Source organism: Lissotriton helveticus, chromosome 4_1 (assembly GCF_964261635.1).
Source record: "Lissotriton helveticus chromosome 4_1, aLisHel1.1, whole genome shotgun sequence".
NCBI lineage: Eukaryota > Metazoa > Chordata > Amphibia > Caudata > Salamandridae > Lissotriton > Lissotriton helveticus.
The window spans coordinates 1,096,175,317-1,096,196,018 of NC_136063.1; the positions used below are offsets into that span (position 1 = coordinate 1,096,175,317).

Below are 20,702 nucleotides of genomic sequence, written 5' to 3' on the forward strand. Positions count from 1 at the left end.
CTTCTTTCTTGAGCAAGTGCTGAAGTGATGGTAGTTTGAGGGTGCGAGATGGAATGCTTAGGGTGTGGAAGTGTGCTACAGACAATAACCATGTTGGATAATGGCCAACACCCACTGGTGGGAAATGATATTCTGACATGTGGTAAAGAACCGCTGTATACAACCCCTGACAGGTGCTTTGTGGTCAGGTGGAATGGTTGGCAAGTAAGGCCTTGGTGGTGGTAGCAGAGGGCTTGGTGAAACCTCCCCTACCTCTACAATTATTACCCCAATAGGAAGCGCCCTGTTGTATCCCCTGGATAAGGTGGTTTGCGCCTGGGGACGCTGGTAGGAGGTGGAGGTCTCACGAGAGGTAGCCATGGATCCTCCACAATAAGAGGGATGACGAAAGGAACCGCGTTGTGACGATATGTGCAATGCCCTCATGGCTTTGGTCATTACATTGTCTTTCTGTATTTATTTACTCTAGTAGTGTGTCAACATATGGACCAAATAGGTCTTTTCCATCAAAGGGGAGAGCCAAGAGATTCTGCTGCAATTCAGATTTAAAACATGATACTTTAAGCCAGGCATGTTTCTGAAGGAGTACACAAGAATGCCTGCCTCTATCTGCAGTGTCAGCAGAATCGAGTTTGCAGTGAATTGTTGTGTTTGAAATTTGTTTGCCTTCTGAGGAAATCTGGTATCCTCTCTTTTTGTGCTCCTCTGGGAGATGTTGGAGGACCTCTTGCATCTCACCCCATTGTGCCCTATCATACAGGGACAGTGTACGACCAGTGTATGGGTGTATCAATCCTCTAGTGGTTGGACTATTGGGCAGCTAACCTCTTTCCAGCAGCATCAATTTTTTTGCTCTCTATCTGGTGCGGGTGCCACACCAGATGTTTGAGAGTTTGCCCTTTTGCGTGCGGTGGCAACTTCCAATGAGTCCGAAAGGAGTTGTCTTTTTATGTAAATGGGTACACTGGGTGACGCTTTGTATTTTTTGTCAAACCTAAGTCTGATAAGCCACGATCTAACAGGGTCTTTGAAAATGTCTGTTGTGTTGCGCAGCATACCTGTTAGCATGGGCAGGTATTGTGCGAAGCGTTGGCTAGAGGAAAGAGTTTCAAATAAAAAATCTTCCTCTAATGACTCACTATGTAGTTGAACTTTGTGGAAGGCTGTAGCTCTACCTATTAGATTATCTAGTGGAGAGGGCTTTGCAGGATCCATATCTGGGTCAGTATTAGCAGGTGGGTCTGCATCATATGTCCTACAGGTCATCCTGTGGTGGGATGAAATACTCCGCCCTGTTGTCTACCCCGTGAAAGAGTGTATGGAACCTTCTGCAGAGTATGGTGCGGGTTCTTTAGGTACAGGAAGTGGTGACTGCGTGTGATGCACAGCAGGAATTGGTGGTGAGCTAGTATGCACTGGGCTTGAGGCCTTGTCTGCCTTCTTCCAGTGCAGTATTGGTACTTTCAAAGCTTCCTCAAAAGAGAAGTGTTTCTTGGCTGGTTGTGCACCAGACTGAGGAGGTCTCATAACGATACGACCAGTGTATGGGTGTATCAATACGTGTTTTTGTCTGGAGTCTATCTACCCTTGCAGCCATTGTAGCACCGATTGCACAGGCTCAGTACGCTTGCCGAATGTGTGGGATTCCGCTCTGACATCAACGTTTTAGTGTTGGTATTTTCGGTGCTGAGGGTTTTAGGCCTGAAGCTGGCAGTTTCGGCGCAGAGGTGGAGCGATGTTTTGACGCCGAGATTCTCTGTTCTGAAAGTTGCCTCGTTTCAGATGGAGGACGAGGCAGTTCAGGAGTGTGTGGCCGATGCTGCTTTTTTGGCATCAAGCTGGCCTCGACATGTCCGATGCAACCAGTAGGTGCCGACCATGGCAGTGGTGGCCCAACTAAAGTATTTGGCCTATCTGGTATAGGTAATCGGCCCTTCGTGGTGAACTGCTGTGGTCCGCGTAGAGGTTTATAAGGCACAGTATTCACATCTTGACCTGGTGTGAGCTCCTGCAAATCCAGCTCAGATCTGGAGCTGTCCTCGTCGGAGAAGGTGTCATCATCAGGAGCTGATGCCTTGGTCTGTGCCTCCTTTTGCAGATCCTCGGGTCTGAAGAGGTCTGGTGAATTCTCGATACCGCTGCAGGACATCTCTAGTCATCGAGCTAGACGGTCATACAGGGTCTTCTTCAACTGAAAGAATTAAAGACCTCACGAGCAGCCTCCTCACATTCAGAGGAGAGGCACAAGTTACACTCCTGCTGAAGATCGGTGCGTGGAAACTATGTGTGGCTGTAGCAGGGTGGTGGTAAAGGAGGCGTCCCAGAGTACGAGTACCTGGTGGGTCGCTGACTCTACCTCCCCTCCTTCCCCTCAGACGGACTGGTCCAGCTATCCGCTGCTTCCCAACACCGAAGAAAGGGAGGAGGGTACCTTTAACTCGGCGTATGACGACGAAGACGAGACCACGCCCCCACATGACGACAGAGGGTCCGGAATGGTCAAGAGTCCGGAAGTCCTCTACTCGGTGTGCGGCGTCACCCAGGAGGAAGAGGAGCGGGGCAAGGAGGTCGGGAGTGAAAGCGGAGGAGACGAGGAGCTGAAGAAGGAGAACGAAGAGAGCGGAGAAGACGGGAGAGAAGTCCGTGGAGGCGTGCCAGGAGGCCAATGACCCGGTGAACTGCCGTGCCAGGAGTGTGGCTTTCACAGGTACGGCGGCGTTTGACAGGCTGAGTCGGGAGAAGGGGAGGAGGTCCTCTTGTTTGAGTATTGTAGATTGGTAAATAAACCTTCCATAATTTTCCCGCGCCATCCAACCCTCCCCTCCCCTCACACTCGTGCCTCACAATCCCCGAGCACTGTTTATATTTAGCACTGGTGTCCCCATTCACCCCCGGTCTCCTCGTGGGCAACGTGTAGACTGATAGCGAAACTGACGGCCTCCCTCTGTTGGTTTTCTTTCCGGGGCTGAGCAACGCTGGGAATCAGAGGTCGCGGACCGGCGAAGAGGGCAAGAACGTCCAGGCTGAGAAATAGAGCTGCTGCAATCACGGACCGGGTGGAGTTTGCGAGGGAGAGACTGACCTCCCGTAGCCGTAAAGCACTTCTAAAAATAAAACCTTCACTAACCAGACAAAGCCTCCAGTCTATCCCTAACCCCACGCTACAGTGGCATTGAAGGCAGAAGTGGAAAGGAATCCGTTCCATCACCGAGAGGACATGGCGTGCAGAGAATGACAAAGTTATGAAGTTTGCCCTGAAGGGTAAAGGTCTACAGGGGCCCCAGCCGACTCGAGTCACCTCGACGAAGTCGACATCAATGAATGGATGAGTTTGACCAAGGGAAGCCATGATCGAAAACAATACCAAACGTATTGTATGGAAAAGGAGACCCAATGACAGTCTCGAACCGGAGCATTAGAGCACACATCTAACCCAGACGGCGGAAGAAAACAATCTAACAATGGCATTGATGACCATGCACGCTACTGACGAAAAGAGTCACACTACCTCGTGACTCAGAAGATTTCTTCGAAGAAAAACAAATTGCACACATTCCAGCCCAACACTAGATGGCGGGCGTATGCCAAGCATTTGTATCTACGGCCACACTTGCCTCAAACATACATATTCATATACACATATATTGTGGACAATCTCCATACTCCCACTCTCGGAGAAAGAAAGCACTTCAACCAAGGCTTCCATCAATTTATTGTTGCAAGCAGACGGAACACTGCGACTCCCCTACACGTTTCGGTAGAATTGCCTTGAACACTGGTACCATCGACAAAATAAAACCAGCAGGTGAGTTTTTATATCACGTGATTACCCTCCAATGGGTTTAGCAGATGAGCAAAGCATTCTGGTATAGTTAGTTCATTAAATCTTTCATAGATCACAGTGTTCCAATAATAAAAAAGCCCTTGTTCACCAATAATTTCAGGCAAAAGCTGAAAGGGCCCCCATCAGTGCAGAAACAGCAGGTGTGACCACCGCCTACAATCTTCACGGGCGGTTAGGAGGCTTGTCTTATAGAGTGGTGCAGTTCCTGTTCGGCTTCGGGCAAGCTACCAATATTACAGAAAACCTCCATACTCCCACAATCAGAGAAAGAACACACTCCAAGCAAGGCTTGCATCAATTTATTGGTGCAAGTGCATGGAACACTGCGTGCCTCCCTACACGTTTCCCACCTGCTGGTTTTATTTTGCGGATGGTAGCCGTGATCAAGGTGACTCTACCGAATCACATAGAGGAGGCACGCAGTGTTCCGTTCACTTGCACCAATAAATTAATGGAAGCCTTGTTTGGAGTGCTTTCTTTCTCCGAGAGTGGGAGTGAAGATGTTACAAAGCGACATATTAACACCTCATACTGAACAAAAAGTCAGGGCAGCACATCCGGTGGAAAATCAATGGTAAGGTTATATGTTATACTCTAAATGTACGGCAACAACCTCACTTTTAGTCAATCCTCCCGGTTCAACTGTTTGCAGACTGAGAGAATACTCGGACTCTAATCTACGTAATCTGAGGCATTGATATCCCTCTAGGTGCTATACCGCCATGGGGTTTCTCTGGCAAGGTTTAACGAATATGTAATTAAGTGGAACAAAGTTAACTCTGAGAAGTTTATGCATGATCTAGTGTCTGACGACCCTAACCCCTTCATGATATGCCTCGAAGATAATCCCAATCCTTCAATGGTTGTAACAGCATTCGGGGAAATTACATCTAAAATAAGTAGCTATCTAGTTAGGAAGAGGAAGAATTGTGATAGGGATAGAACAGCGGGTTGGTTCAGTTCTGGTTGCACTAAAGCACATCAACATCTGATGGAAGTACTGAAGAAGGTACCAAGAGACAAATTTGAGATAAAGGGGGCAAGAGCAGCCTATAAACTTGCGCTTCATAAACGCAAAACGGAACTTAAGGAAGCGGCTTGGGAGGCCTTGCGAAAGGCTAGTGATCTAAGAGACAATACTATGTTCTGGAGAGAGGTTAACGCCCCTTTTTTTAATACCAGAGAAACAGACTCGATTGAGATCGCTATCGAAGAGTCTATCTGGGTCAACTATTTTACAGATTTGTTTAAGAAAGATGATCTGGGCAGCCTAGAAATTCCTACTCGAGCGGACTCATCCGCACAGGGTCCTACCCCAGTTGGTGTTCCTGAAAACGCCTTCCCACTAGAGATAGTTTTCACACTAGCAGAGGTTGAGCTGGCAATACAGGAAAGTTCTAAATCTAAAGCCCCAGGTCCGGACGGGGTTCCGATTGATATATATAAAGAGAACATAGATCTCTGGGCACCGCTACTGACCAACGTTTTTAACAGCTACAATATCATTGGTTTTCCAACCACATGGCAGGAGGCAATTGTAGTGCCCATTTTTAAAAAGGGAAACCGTCAGGACCCCAAATGTTACAGGCCGATTTCCCTGTTAGATTCAATGATGAAAGCAGCCGGCCGAATAGTGCTGAACAGACTGCAATCTTGGATTAAGGATGTGGGTATCCTTTCCAGGTTTCAGTACGGATTCAGAGCAGGGTTGGGGACGATTGAGCAAGGTCTCAATTTGGCATTAATCACAGGGAAATATATGGCAGCTAAGAAAGGCGACCTCTTTATGACATTTGTTGACTTAAGTTCAGCTTTTGACTGCCTTAGTCACAATGTTTTGTGGAATACATTGACTGAACTGGGGATTGATAAGTCCATTCTTGAATTTTTAAAGGAGCTTTACAGGGGGGCAGGTGCGAGGGTGCGACATGGGAGAAATGGGGAATGCACAGCAAAATTCCCCATTGAAAAAGGGGTGCGCCAAGGCTGCATATTGGCACCTCTCCTTTTTAATCTATATATCAATGGCGTGGCTGATCATTTAATGAAACTTGACGTAGATTACCCCCAAATAGATGGCAGTGCTGTTCCAATCCTACTTTATGTAGACGATGCAGTCATCATGGTGAGAACACAGTTAGGCCTACAGAAAGCACTGACTAGCTTTTCCGATTTTATGAGCTTAAGAGGCCTAAAGATAAATGTGGGAAAGACCTTTTCCATGGGCTGCTCGTCGAAATCTAGCACCCAATGCAAAACTTTTTTAAATCAATCAAAGGTTAGCCAAACAAAAACATTTTCATATTTAGGAATTATGTTTAACTGTAGGGGTTCATGGACGTCTGCCATAACTACCCGTAACCTGGCTTTCTCCCGAGCCATCGGTGCATTGAAGCAATTCACAAACAAACTGGGTGGCAAACCAGTCCAAACCCTCCTTGATATTTATGCTGCAAAATGTGTATCTACAGCAATCTATGGCGCTGGCATATGGGGGATGGCGAACTGCCAGGAGATACAGACAAAGGAAAATGCTTTTTTCCGATATCTCTTGGCTGTCCCGAGGTCAACCTCTAGTACCATTTGCCATAAGGAGCTTGATAGTGTCCATATTTCTGATCTAATTAAAATTAGCCCAATCTTGTTGTGGCACAAGATATGGACCACAGAAGACACAGTTTTTAATAGGCTTATTATTGGTGACTGCATGAAATTAGAGGGGGCCAATAACATCACATGGTTGTCCTACATCAGAAAATTTCTAACCACTTTAGGTCATCCAGAACTATTTGAATCAATCTCGAAAAAGTCCCTCAAGAGAAGCTGCCTGGCCTTACTGGAAGACAGACGTGATCTGTCCGAGAGAGGCAAACCCAGTATCACGCAACATCATCTTGTGTTACATGGACAGGGTCTACACCAATATTTATCCCCAGATCACTCGAGCTACACTAGACTGTTGTTATCCAGGATGAGAACAGACAGCTTTTTCAGACTGCTGACTTTCCCGAATACAAATGATTGGTCTCGAAAATTAATTAACTGCCCATGTGATGACGTCTCGGTACAGTCAAACATACACTTTGTTCTCTTTTGTAAATGTTTTACATGGGGAAGAAAAAGATACCTACTACCCCTTTTAAAATCATGGGGTTTGAGGCAGTGCAGACCTGCTCTGATCAAGCTGTATATGTTACAAGATGATCTGACCATTTTAGCAGCAGCAAAGTTTTTAAAATATGTAATTAGATGCAGATTGTCGATGCAATAGGTCGGGGCAGCTGTAATCAGTAACTATCTGTATCTGATGTATTTTTAATTTACTGACTGCACTGTTTTGCACTTTAGGCCTGTGATGGCCTTTTAAAACACCAGTTTACTTTGCACAGTTTACAGCCTCTAGTATTTCCTACAGTGCGGCTTTTATGCTCATTTAGACTGTTTTCATCTGCCTACATGAAGTGAACTGATTTTATACTTGTGTGTAACTGAAATGTTTAAATGTGCTTATATGACTTGCCTTGTAAAGTCGAATAAAGCTACCTTTGACTTGACTTGACTTGATATCCCTCTCAACTATGTTTTTTACTTTATCAGTACCAAATAATGTCATTGATTTCCAATCCCCTTATGTTTTTCTTGGAAATGTCGTGCCACTGGATATTTAGAATCATTGGAATATATTTGTTTTCTTGGAAAATAGTACTTCCAATGTATATTTTTGGGCTGAGGCACATCAGACAATACACTACATGGTCTGTTTTACATGTTGTGTCCCCGAAATGGGACAGAGTATGTAGTTCTACTAGGAGTGTATTTACAATCTTTACATTTTTGTGCATGGGAAGACACCTGTGGATTCTCCCCTTAGTCAGCTCTGATGTATCTTAGCTTGAAGGTGGCTTCAAACTAACATATGTCTAATAGTTTTGTTTATACGATATGTGATATTAGGTTTGTTCTCTATGTGACTCTCAATGGTTGGTTCATGTTCCAAGATTGACCAATTTTTGGTTAGTATACTTGCTACCTTTTTTGACTCATTATTGTGTGTTGTGATGACCCACACTTTACTGTCACTCTTTTTCTTTGTGCGTTATTGAGGGTCCCTTCATTTCTTATCTGGTTCCATATAATAATCTATCTCTATCTATAGTGGCAATGCTATCCACTGCTTTTTGGGGGATTCTTTCTAAAGAAATCATCTTTTTAGAGGTCATTGCTTTGTTAAACTGAATCACAAGGTTTCGAATATCATAGCATACAGGCAGTCTTAATGACCAATTCCTGACCCATAGACCCAGACCCACGATTTACCAACTTTGCTGCAACTAGCTGAAGCTGCGACACATTTTACAGATAAGAGAAATGGGCCTTGAACCTAGGTCAACAGGGGACTCATGCATGTTCTGGTTCATTATAGCTTCAAAGCTTCTTTAATTAAAGACGAAGTCTGCAGCTGCATTTCTTTTCAACATTCAGTACCTGTGCTCGAGTGTGGCCAGCCCCTGCCCAGACCAGGCTGCCCTTATCGAAATACAAAGATGCTTTAAAGAGATCTCTCCTAACAAGGAATTTATCCCCCAATGTATCTGATAAAACTCTTTATAAACACACAGAGGAAAATATGTAGGGATATTAAGGTCTGACCCAGAAGGGATTTTAGCCATTTTTCACCAGTTTTACACTAATCTTTATACACACCAGCAAGGTGGGGCAGCAGGAGTAAAATTCATGCAGATTGGGGATTTTCCTAAACTAGACTCAGCTGCAGCAGTTTTGCTTGACGCCCCAATTGCCATGGATGAAATAGAAATTGCTGTTAAGACTCTAGCAATGAGGAAAGCTGCTGGCCCCGACAATATTCAGGGAAAGATATACAAGCTTTTTTTTGACCATTTGAAGGAAATGATGCTGGCTGCTCAAATGGGGTTGGCTCCTAAGTCTTGGGATGAAGCTACAATTGTTGTTTTTGGTAAGAAGGGCAAAGATCCAGAGTTACCAGGTTCATATCGCCCTATATCACTTTTGAATTGTGATGGCAAACCGTCTCTCTAAAGTAATTGCCTCGCTAGTATTTAATAACCAGCACGGATGTATACCCGGGCGGGGCACAGTGTCACATATCAATAAAGTGATCACCGTGTTCGATATTGCACATTTTGGGTTCATTTTATTAGACGCAGAAAAAGCGTTTGATCGTGTTGAGTGGGTTTACTTATGGAGGTTAATGGAAATTGTTGGTTTTCGGAAAAGTTTTATGACCGCTCTGCAGGTTCTGTATGCTTCGCCAATACCTAGAATAGCGGTAATGGGATCAACTTCAGAGGCAGTAAAAATTACCAGAGGTACGAGACAGGGATGCCCCTGCTCCCCTTTACTTTTCACTTTAATAATTAATCCTTTTGTGGAAATGCTTTCTAGGAGTCAGTTGATTAAGCCTTTTTTTGTACGTGATATCCCCCATACAGTATTTGCATATGCAGATGACATCGCGGTGACATCCGAGGACCCGGCTACCGCATTGTTAGAGATCGAACGGTTAGCACTGGAATTTGGCCAGGTGTCGGGCTATAAGTTGAACGTCACCAAAACTCAACTCGTTTGTACAAATAATGTTGTATTACACGGCCTCAGAGTTGCTGCTGAAGCTACGTACCTGGGTATAAAAATCAGGACATCTATGACAGCATTAGTAGATGCAAATTGGGGGGCATTACTTCGTAACATTGCAGATTCCTTGGAGAGATGGGGTAGGTTACATTTTACCCTAATCGGTCGAGGGAATATTCTAAAGATGAATATTCTTCACGGGTACTATACTTATTCAGAGCCATACCACTTGAAATATCACCAACTCAACTGAAAAATTTTCAGGCACTGTGTTCTACATTTTTGTGGGCTCCTGGGAAACCTCGCCGAGCAATGAGATTTATGTCTATTCCAATTGCAAGGGGTGGCTTAGCAATACCCGATTTTGCTTTGTATTATGTTTGTTTTTTGCAGAAAATGTCTATACTATTGAGTGGAGAGGATGCTGGCACCACATCAGAAATATCTTCTATATTTTATTTAATCTTAGGATCAGAAGCAAATCGCTGTTTATTTAGGGAAATTGATGGGAGGTATTATAAAAGGACCAGGTTTAAGGTCCTGGAAGCAGCGGTTAAAATATGGAGGAAAATATGTAAACTAATTGAGTTAGAAGGTCTAACCTATTATACTCCTTTGAACGCGGCAAAATTGCTCCCAACAATATTACGCGACAGGGTGGCTATGGGTTGGAGAGAGAAAGGTGTATCTCAGATAGGAGATTTATATGTCGAGGGGGGACTTATTAAGCAGCATGCAGTTTGGCAAGGAGATATAATCTACCTCATTTACAGTTTTTTAAGTTCCTTCAAATGCGGGATTTCCTAATACGTAGAAATTTGAAATTGAATCCAAATCCCCTTATTGAGGCTATCAAATCTCATGGTAAAATAGGGGTGTTGTATAAAATATTGTCCTCATTTAAAAAAGACGACCTGGAGAAACATAATACACAATGGGCCGTGAAATTGGGAGAAATTGAAACTGATGTGTCAATAGAAGATGCAATTGCAAGATCAAATGAAGTTTTTCTATCTGCAAATTTAAAAGTACAATTTTTTAAAAGTTTATTTAGTCTATACTACACTCCGGCACGTATGCACAAGTGGGCGATCGTTATGATGGTAAATGTTTCCGTTGCGGGGGTGACAATGCAGACAGTGTGCATATATTTTTCAGTTGTGTTACACTGAATAAGTTTCTACAGGATATTGAAAAGTTTTTATCAAATATTCTAGGGTCAACACTTAACATTACTCCGGCCTTAATGCTTTTAGGGATGGGGCAAGTCACCAGAGGGAATGTTCTTTATAAGCATTGTTATTTTTTGTTTGTAGCAATGACTACGACTCGCCTATGTATTGCCGGGGACTGGCTTTGTCCTGATCCTCCAAGGTTTGAGGTCTGGTGGGCTAAAATGTATCAATTAGCCAACTTAGAATTAAGTTTGTATTCAATAAAGGGGGCAAGGAAACGAAAATTAGGAATGTATATATGGGGTCTTTGCTAGTCACATGTACGCCTGATGTAAGGTCTCTTATCTGCTGCTTATTTTTTTTATATTATTTAAGCTTTTTCTTACTATGGATGTAATGCTGGTTTATGTTTATCTCTTATTGCTGAACTGTGGAAATAAAATATATTTTAAAAAAAAGAAAATATTTGAACGTTTAGCTGCAGTCTAACAGGCATTTTCAATGCAATAGGTCTCACATTTACGTGAGTTTAAGCTATTGGCATTGTAAATGACAATGCCTTTTATTTATGTTTTAAAAATTAAAACAAAAATAAAAGGCATTGACATTTATGTCAATAGCTCAAACTCGCATGAATGCGAGACCTATTGCATTGCAAATGCTTGTTTTACATTAACATAGCGTCTGCTTCACGCGGCGTCCCTGCAGCAGGGAAAGGGTGGGTGGTGCATAATTAAAAGTGATAGCCATTAAAGTAAAAGTGCGTCATGGAGCACTTTATAAAAAAGAATTCTTTAAGGTACCGCACAAGCACATTGCTCTCGTAGATGAGATCCAGTGAAAGCGCTGCAGCGGCCTTGATGTGGGGAGGGAGCATCTCCATTTCCGACGCGCAGTGGCATGAAGATAATAGTGAAAAAGTACAGGCCTAGGCGGCCGGCAGTGAAGCACCATATTGTGTGCAGGAGTCAGTGCCTCACGTCGCATATGCGACCTCTAGAAACCAAGCAGCCCCATTAATGGGAGCGACCAGCTCCACGTGCCGCCTCTTTAGGGGATCAGAGCCCTGGTGGTCCCGGTGGCACGGCAGCAAGGGGCGGCTAGCGGCACCTTATAGCTGGTCATTGCCACTACATCACGGGCTCACAGGTTAAGCAAGTGCAGCCAGGCCCATCCACTCTCAGCCCGAGACGGCGCTGACCAGCGCAGCTGTTTGGCCGGCCTGCGACCTGCGTGAGAGTCCGGCACTGCTTCACACGGGGTGCCTCTCTGCTCTGTTTTCGCAAGCGGTCCCGGGTTAAAGCTGCTGGTGACCCTGCCCTGCGCCATCGCTGGTGAGGGGGGTAGGAGGCACAGAGGCTGCGCCTCCATACTGAGACCCATGATGTGCACTGATGGGTGCTACCAAGACCATTAGGAGCTTTGGGCAGGGGCCAGCCTGTAGACTATTGTACATTTTGGCGCCCAGCAGGGCCGCATTGTCTTGAGGAGCAGGTTTCGCCTCTCGGCCGGAGCTGCTGACCACAGCGTTGAGGAGGCGGGCCGGGCCTTGCCGTGCTCCGATCGTGCTCCTATTATTGTGCAAAAAGTTTTTTTAAAAACGGCACGTGGTTGCTAAAAGAACAAGCGCAGCATAAGCGGAACACGCTGAAAAAAGAGTGCTTTTGACAGTGTAAAGCCACAAGGAAACGATCCAGTCCGGATGGGCGGGGGCCAAAAGGAGACAGGGTGGTAACAAAGAAGCCTCATTTACAATCGGAGGCCAGCATTTAGCATAAAAGATGACGCCAGCCAATCAAAATGATAAGCAGGGATTTAACTCCACTTCAGAACTCTTATCGATTACAAGACACCTCGCAGAGCGAGTAGCGCATGCGCGCTCCAACGCTAGGCGAGACCTAATAGACAAGTGTGTTTTATCTTCGTGTTAGTGGGAGCAGGATGCAATTTGGCAAGTGTGGATCCGACGGTCTAGTTTGTATGGTTTTGTTTTTACTGTCAGCTCTCCCACATGACCACTTGTATGTTAATGAGCAAATAACTTCATCTCTCTGAACTTTAGTTTAGTGTCAAAATTAGCAATAGGTAAGGACTCATTACAGGACATTTTATGCACTGGTCGCTCGTCTAACTGGCTAACTTAATCAAGACATCTGACAAAGAAAAGTCCTAGTATTGGTCTGTCAACTTTGCAATGTTTAAAAAGTGAAAATATTATTTTAACAGTATGAAGAATTGTCCAAATTGAACAAATCGAGCAACCCTCTGCATTATACTATGACAATGTAGGGGGTCTTTGAGAGGTCACACACGGAAACTCCTGCCTGACTGCTATCTCCCCACTGAGTGGGAATACTCAATGAAATAAGTTTTGGTCCCCTAACAGCGCCTTACTACTGGGTTGCTTGCAATGAAGGCATGTGGTGACGCTCTAGTTGTTATGCTGGGCGGGTGCCACGCAACGGGAAAAGGAAGTGCGACCATTTTAGAGTGCCTCGAGTTATGAGCGTTGCCAGACGTATTCCCGGAGCTCGGAGCAGATAAAGAAGATTCCAAACACCACGAGTGTCGAGAGTCATTCCTGGGGGGTGAAACGGATCGTTACAATGGCGACAAGGACATGGGATGCCGCGGCTGCACGCTGAGCAGTGCGCACAACATCAGACGGCCCACGCAGCTCCGAGCGCGGCGGGGGGGGCGAAGTGCCCCGCGAAGCAACAGACGCCCTTCTCCACCCGGCTAGCGCAGCACACGTGCGCAGGACCTAACCTAAGGGGAGGTGCTCAAGACTCCCAGCCAATGCTGGTAAGTGACAGCTGCCACACCCCTAAACCTGAAAAGGCATGCACAGATACATGAGTGGAGCCACAGGGGAGCTGTAAAGAAGAAGGACCACTGCAGACACCGGGGGAGACCATCCCTGACCACGGTATTCTTGTGAGGGAGAGCAGCCATTGATAGAGCGAGAGCAGTGGGGAAAGCAAGAGCACAGGGGTGCAACCTATCCCCGGAGGGTCCCCGCAACACGCCTGGTCAACTGAGGAAGGGGGTAAGCCAGAGTCCAGCATACAAGCTCCAAAGCGCAGCACTGGACTCCCCAGGTGCCTCCCGAAGAGAGGAAGGAAGTCCTGTTCCCGCACAAGAAGGCAGACGGGAAGAGAGGCAAGCCCCGGGAAGCCCACCAGGCGTCGTTGCACAGCAGAACCCGGTCCAACGCAACGCAGAGAGAATGTGTGCGCAGTCATCCTCCCTCACCAACTTAGTCTCATTCTTACCTAAGAGGGGTGAACCAACAATGCCATGGGAAGACTGGAAGCGGTATTTCCTGAACTATCTATCAGCCCTAGAGGAGAGCGAAGGGGCATACTCAAGCTTCAGGAGGAAGAAAATACTCCTCCACAACCTAGGCCCGGAGGGAATCAGAGTATATGACAACCTAGTGAAGAAAACCAGGCTTCCTACGGACACAGATGAGTTCCAACATGCGAATGAGAACTTAGACTCGCACTACCGACCGGTAGTATGCGTAGCCATAGACAGATGCAACTTTTTCCAGAGGAAACAAGGCGGTGGGGAATCGATCGACGAGTATGTTGCAGCACTGCAGAAGCTAGCAGTGACATGCAAATTTGGAACGCTGCATGACGAACTGATCAGGGACCAGATCATAATGCATACATCCAACACAGCCATTCAAGAGAAGTTGTGGGTCAACGGTGACGCTCCTCTCAAAGAAGTACTGGCACTCGTAAAGAAGGCAGAACTGTGGAAGAGGTGCGCGGAAGCAGCGAGGAAGGAGACAATCAGCAAAACGGCGGTATGCAAGGTATCAGAAGGGAACAGATAAGCAAAAACCCAACAAGCGGGACCGCCTAACGCACGGTTTCAGTAGAAATACCCTCAGAGGGCAGCGGGAGCGCAAAACCCACAATGGAACAACAAGGAAAATTGTTACCGGTGTGGAAGCCAAACACATGCCAGCAACGACAAAGTCTGCCCAGCCTTCAGAGCCAAATGCTCGTACTGTGGAATTATGGGACACTACGAAAAGGTGTGCAAGCGCAGGCTCAGGAGGACGGAGGTGAAGTACGTAGCCCAAGACGGCGTAGACGAAGAAGAAACACCAGGAGAAGAAGAAGAAGGAGAGGATGTCTTGTGCATAGACGACCAAGTCCTCGGAATAAACTTCACGGGATCCAAGAAGCCGGTAGTACAAATGATGATCGGCGGAGTACAAATCAATATAGTGGCGGATTCAGGTTCCCCATACACAATAATTCAACGAACAGTGTGGGAAAGAGACTTTCAACACAAGACAAAGGCAAGCTTAGGTCCCCCAGACATACGCCCAGTTACGTACACAGGCGAACCCATACCCATGGTAGGGTATTGTCCTCTCATGTTCGAATTCAAAGGGCGGACAGCAGACGGCAAGCTGTACGTTGCCGAGAAGGGTCATTCTGTCCTGCGATGGAATGATCAAGGCGCCCTAGGAATTCAACTTAACCCCAGAGGAGTCAACTAGGTCCTAATGATGGACACAGAACAAGAATACAAGAGGACACGTGGAAGAGAGAATACCAGGAGGTCTTCAAGGGAACCATAGGTCGGATGACCAAATTCACGCACAAAATACGCTTAAAGGACGTAGAACGACCGGTAAGCCACAAGGTCCGCAACATTCCCTTCAGAAGCAGGTAGGCGGTGCAGGAAGAACTACTACGCCTGGAAAGGAGCAGAATCATTGAAGCAATCGAGAGTGCCGAGTGGCTCGCTCCTCTCGTCGTCGCTCAGAAACCCAATGGGAAGGTACGTCTGTGTTTGGACCTAAGGGAACTGAACAAGAACATATGGGTGGAGAAGTTCCCGCTACCCCGGATAAACGAGATGCTATCTAAAACAAAAGGGATAAAGTGGTTCTCCACCGTGGATCTCTCATCTGCATACCATCAAATTGCTTTACATCCTTCATGCAGTCACCGAACATCTTTCATAATACCATTCGGATGTTATAAATTCCTTAGAATGCCGTTTGGGTTAGCATCAGCTGCAGCGGTGTTTCCAAAACTCATGTATAGACTGTTTCAAAAAGTGGAAGGAGTGCAATACTTCCAAGACGATATCCTCATAATGGGAAAGTAAAAAAAAGCGACCACGACACAAAGCTACACTCCGTGTTATCCATTCTGGAGCAAAACGGGCTCACAGCGAAATTGGCAAAATGGAAGTTCGGTGTAAGATCTGTGACATACCTGGGTCATGAGATCAGTGAGAAGGGAATAGAACTGAAAAGAGCCAACGTGTCAGCCATCAAAGACGCACCCACACCAACGAGGAAGGAGGACATTCGCCCGGTTTTAGGCATGGCAGAATTTTACAGTAAATTCATCCCGCATTTTGCGTCCAAGACCCATCATCTAAGACAACTCTTAAAGGAGAGGAATACAATTAAATGGTCCAGCGAGGAGCAAACGGAGTTTGATGCACTGAAACAAGAGATCTGCAATGCCATACCCCTCAAAGGATTCGACCAAGCTGCTTTGTCCATACTGACCACAAACGCTAGCGACAAGGGATTAGGGGCAGTGTTGATGCAGAGATCACAGGAAGGAGAAGTCACCACTGTCAGCTTCGCCTCAAGGTCTTTAGCGCCCAACGAAGAAAAGTTCAGGGTGATAGAAAAGGAGATGCTGGCAACGATATGGGCCATGGAGCGGTTCAGACAGTTTTTATGGGGCTCCAGCTTCTTGCTCCGCCCGGACCACAAACCACTAGTAAAAGTCCTCACCTCCAGCTGGCACGCCCACGCGACAACCCGCATAGCAAAAATGACCCTGAGGTTACTGGACTACGTATACGAAGTGGAATACATTCCAGGAAATAGAAACAAAGTGGATGATTTTTTAAGTAGAGCGGCGGCTATGGAGCCGGCGGCAGACCTAGAGCCCTCAAGATGGGAAGGCTACATGGTGGCGTCAACACAGGACCATGAAACTGTAATCAGTGCTAGACAATGGGAGGAGGCATACACACAAGACGAGACGTTGGAGGCAGTGAAGAGCTACGTGACACAAGGTTGGCCGGACAAGAAACACCTAGACAGCCAGTTGAAGAAATTCTGGGAAGTTCGAGAGGAACTGTCGATTGGAGACAATCCAGCATTCTTACTAAGAAGAGACAAGGTGGTCCCCCCACAAACTTTGGTGGAGCACCTCTTAACTATTCTCTACGAGGGACACCTCGGCATAATGAAGACCAAAGCCAGGGCAAAGCAGGCCTACTGGTGGCCTGCCATGGACAGTCAAGTGGAAAGACATGTCCGGATTTGCGAACCATGCAGCAGGACGGACAAAACACAGGTCATACTGTGGCCACCACTGGGGAAATTCGCAGTTCCCTGTAGCCTGTGGGAGCAGCTATCAGTGGACATTTTAGGCCCCATCCTGAGTACTAACGGGGTGCCGAAATATGCCATAGTATTGGTGGACCGGTATTCCAAATGGCCGGAAGTGGAAGTGTGTGAAGCAGTGGACACGGAAGCCGTGCTTTCCTTCCTAACCTCCACATTCTTGAGGGAAGGGATCCCGAAAGTGATCACCTGTGACAATGGACCGCAGTTCGTTTCTGCAAAATGGGATGCCTTCATGGTCCGCAACGGGATAGAGGTAAAACACACCCCAATCTACCACCCAGCTGGGAACGGATTGGCAGAGAGGTTTAATCGAGTGATAATGGGGTCAGTCCAAGCAGCGACAAGTGCAGGGCAAGATTGGGAGAAGGAGCTCCAGAGATGTTATGGGCGTACCACGTTACCCCTGCCAGCACAGGATATAGCCCCTTCCGAATACTGCGAGGGCGAGACCCTTTTATGAAGGACAATCTGGCATGGAAACATCTAATAGTCCAAAGCAAGTGGTCCCCGGCAGTTGTACGTCGGAATATTGAGAAGGCACAGTCATTATACACAGAACACTACAACAAACAACGGAATGTCAAAGAGGTGGCCCTAGAAAAGGGCGAGTGGGTGAGAGTGAAACAGGCGGTGTTGAAGAAGAAGGGTGACAGCAAGTTCACACAACCTTTGCAAGTGATAGAGCCGTATGCCAGATCAGCTCTGCTCAGTGACGGGAAGGTGTGGTCGCAAGACAGGATGGTGAAGTGCAGCAAAATCCTAAAGTGGGAAGTTCCTGACGAGGGGAGTCCCCTCTCTCTTGAGGATGGCGAAGAACCGGGACCAGTAAAAGCAACGGAGACGGACATGTCCAGGAACCAACCTCATCGGGGGTACAATGAAGACCAGCACCCTCAGGAGGAAGGTGAAGAAGAGGGAAAAACCAACACCACGGAGCCAAGGACGCGAAGGACTAGATAGAGGACTGCAAACAAAAGTGTATAAAGGGGATGGAAACACAGTCAGAAGTCAAGGCGAAAACTCCAGCCCGGAGCCAGTGAGAACAAAGTTGGGTAGAGTGATCAAGGCCCCCAAGAAATTCGAGGACTTCAGCATGGAGACCAAGTAAGACTGTTCCTTTCACTATCCCTGTCCACATGCAGATCTACTGGGACTGAGGAGTGTAATCATGAACATGTTGGGTCTATTGTTAGGGTGTTAAAGGGGGGAGATATGTGGTGACGCTCTAGTTGTTATGCTGGGCGGGCACCACGCAACGGGAAATGGAAGTGCGGCCATTTTAGAGTGCCGCGAGTTACGAGCGTTGCCGGATGTATTCAGAAGAGAAGATTCCAAACCCCACGAGTGTCGAGAGTCATTCCTGGGGGGTGAAACGGATCGTAACAAGGCATTTACGAACAGTCACTCACTGATTTTCTTACAATTTTATTACTGATTACGATCTATAGTTACGCTGCATATTTTAAAGCATGAAAGCAAATACAAACAATAAAAGACAATGGGCTTACAAAGTCACAGCAAACATGCTAGAGCAAATATTGGCAATCAACCATGAAACCTGTAGGAACAAAATATTCACAGGTAGTAGCATAACGTATCAGCCTCGGCAGAAGAATTAGAAGGCCAATGCAATGTTTTTACAAAGGACTGCTGCACCAAACGACCCCTAAAAGATTCTGATACATTTGTGGTGCTGTGTGTTCTGTTAAAGATTCTAGGATGCTTTTTTACCCACCACGATTTATAAACACCTTGGTATTTAAACCTAAAATGTAAATTTTATTTTTCCGCTGTATATTTAAGAGAACATGCAAATCACTCTGTGGCTAATTTGTGAATATAATTAGTCATTTTTAATGCCTATGTCAAGGGCACACCTGCAGGCCTACCGTAGCTCACTTTGACACAGAATCACACATTTTTCAAACATACATTCTTATGCGCCTGGTCATTTTGGCTACCAACAATGGAATGCTATTTGAAATAAATTAGCACCCGTGAAAGTGTTTTTTCTGTTAGGAGCAACCAGACACCGAATACACGAATACAGAAATAAATGCAATACCTCTCTGAGAATGATTTTCTGATTATCAGGAACGCTCTTCCCATTTTCTCGACACAGATACATAGTGAGAAAATCCGTCCCAGGATCCACGGCTGCACAGGCTTCAGGCTGGCGAGTATTGTAGCGTATTTCATTATATGATGTATATTCAAAGAACTGGAAAACAAGGGGCATACGTAAATAATGTACAGAACAAGTGATTACTCGCTTCATTATTCTGACTGACGTTTACATGTCCAGCTCTCACGTGTAGAATATTTGAGCATTAAGAAACAGCTAAACCAGACCAAGCGAATTAAATCTAATCAATAAACAAGTAGATCAAGGACCAAAAAGCAGCAATACAGCAGATGCTATTAAAAGGCACGTGAATTTAGAACCCAACATTATGTAGATAGTGGTGAAATGGTCGGACTGCAGCTACTCATATTTCATGTTGAAAAGAAGAACAAGCTTACATTACAATTAAATAAAAGAAATTAAGTTAAGGAGCGTGGCCATGAGGTGGGCAACTTCAAAGTCGTCCTGATTGCTCCCGAGTACTGCAACAAGGCGCTACTCTAAACATTCCCCAACAAAAAGATTTTCGTGCTAGGCTCTGTGGCTCTCCCCAACAGAAATATGCACCAGTTGCACATTGATCCTGGCATGCTGGCCTTGCTCGGCTGCTCACTTGGACCCTACAACATGGACAACACGGCATCCAGGGATGAGGCTGCTCTCCACAGACACCAATGAGGAGGAGGCGCTTCAGGCTGTTCACCCTTGGACTTGGTGCCTGACACCCACACCTAAGAAGGTCCGGTGCAGGAAGGACGGGTTTGTAGCCAGCAAATGCATATACAGCAATCGGACTTCCTGGCATCAAGGAATTAATCAAGGAGCACATTGGGACTATTAGATCCTGTGTTTGTGATGTGCATGGATTCAGTGCCCTTCTCCCTCGGCATCCAGCGACCAGGCAGTGCCCTGCGTCCAAACACTACAGTCTAAGTGATGGTGCAGTATAAGGGGTATTATTTTATGTAAGGCAAACTTACTGACTATGTCAAAGAGTCAGAACACCAAAATATAACAAGCATTGGCAAAGTCATCGGGTTTGCCTATGCAACATGTAAACAAAAAAAATGGACAAAGTCAATGGTTTTCACATATGCGAAACCTATTGCCAATGCTTGTTTTTGATTTGCACCCAAGATTAAAAAAAAAAAGTAGTAAGTCTTCAGCTCATTTAGAAGCTTGTTCACGCCCTTCCCTAGAGCTCTGTTTATCTTGGGTCACATGTCTTGGCCTAGGACTGTTGTTTTTGCATTTGTCACCCCGAGTGGGACGGGTATGCTCAGACCTGAGTTCCATGCTCTCCAGGCCACTGGAGTCAAGCTATCCTGGCTGATGATGGCTGATAGCCAGAAACCGGTCCTAGGATGCTTGATTCCGGTCCAGGGAAGACATGGCTTGGCAGTTCGGGCTGGACTGTTCCCATGAGGCACAGGGTCAAGACTGATTTGCATATGGCCATGTCTGAACTGGGGTGGTGTGGTGATCAAAATAACGATGGATTAAACCCAGACCTGTGACTGGGGGTGAATGTTT

At 46.1% G+C, this 20,702-nt stretch overlaps 1 protein-coding gene across 1 annotated transcript in view; it reads right to left on the bottom strand.

Annotated features, from left to right (window-relative positions):
* The window catches only part of GALNT12 (polypeptide N-acetylgalactosaminyltransferase 12), a 1,011,450-nt gene that overhangs the window by 110,480 nt on the left and 880,268 nt on the right, over positions 1-20,702 (bottom strand). The window contains exon 9 of the mRNA XM_078687689.1: positions 19,110-19,265. Within this exon, the coding sequence (XP_078543815.1) occupies positions 19,110-19,265 (156 nt within the window). The remainder of the gene's footprint in view (positions 1-19,109; positions 19,266-20,702) is intronic.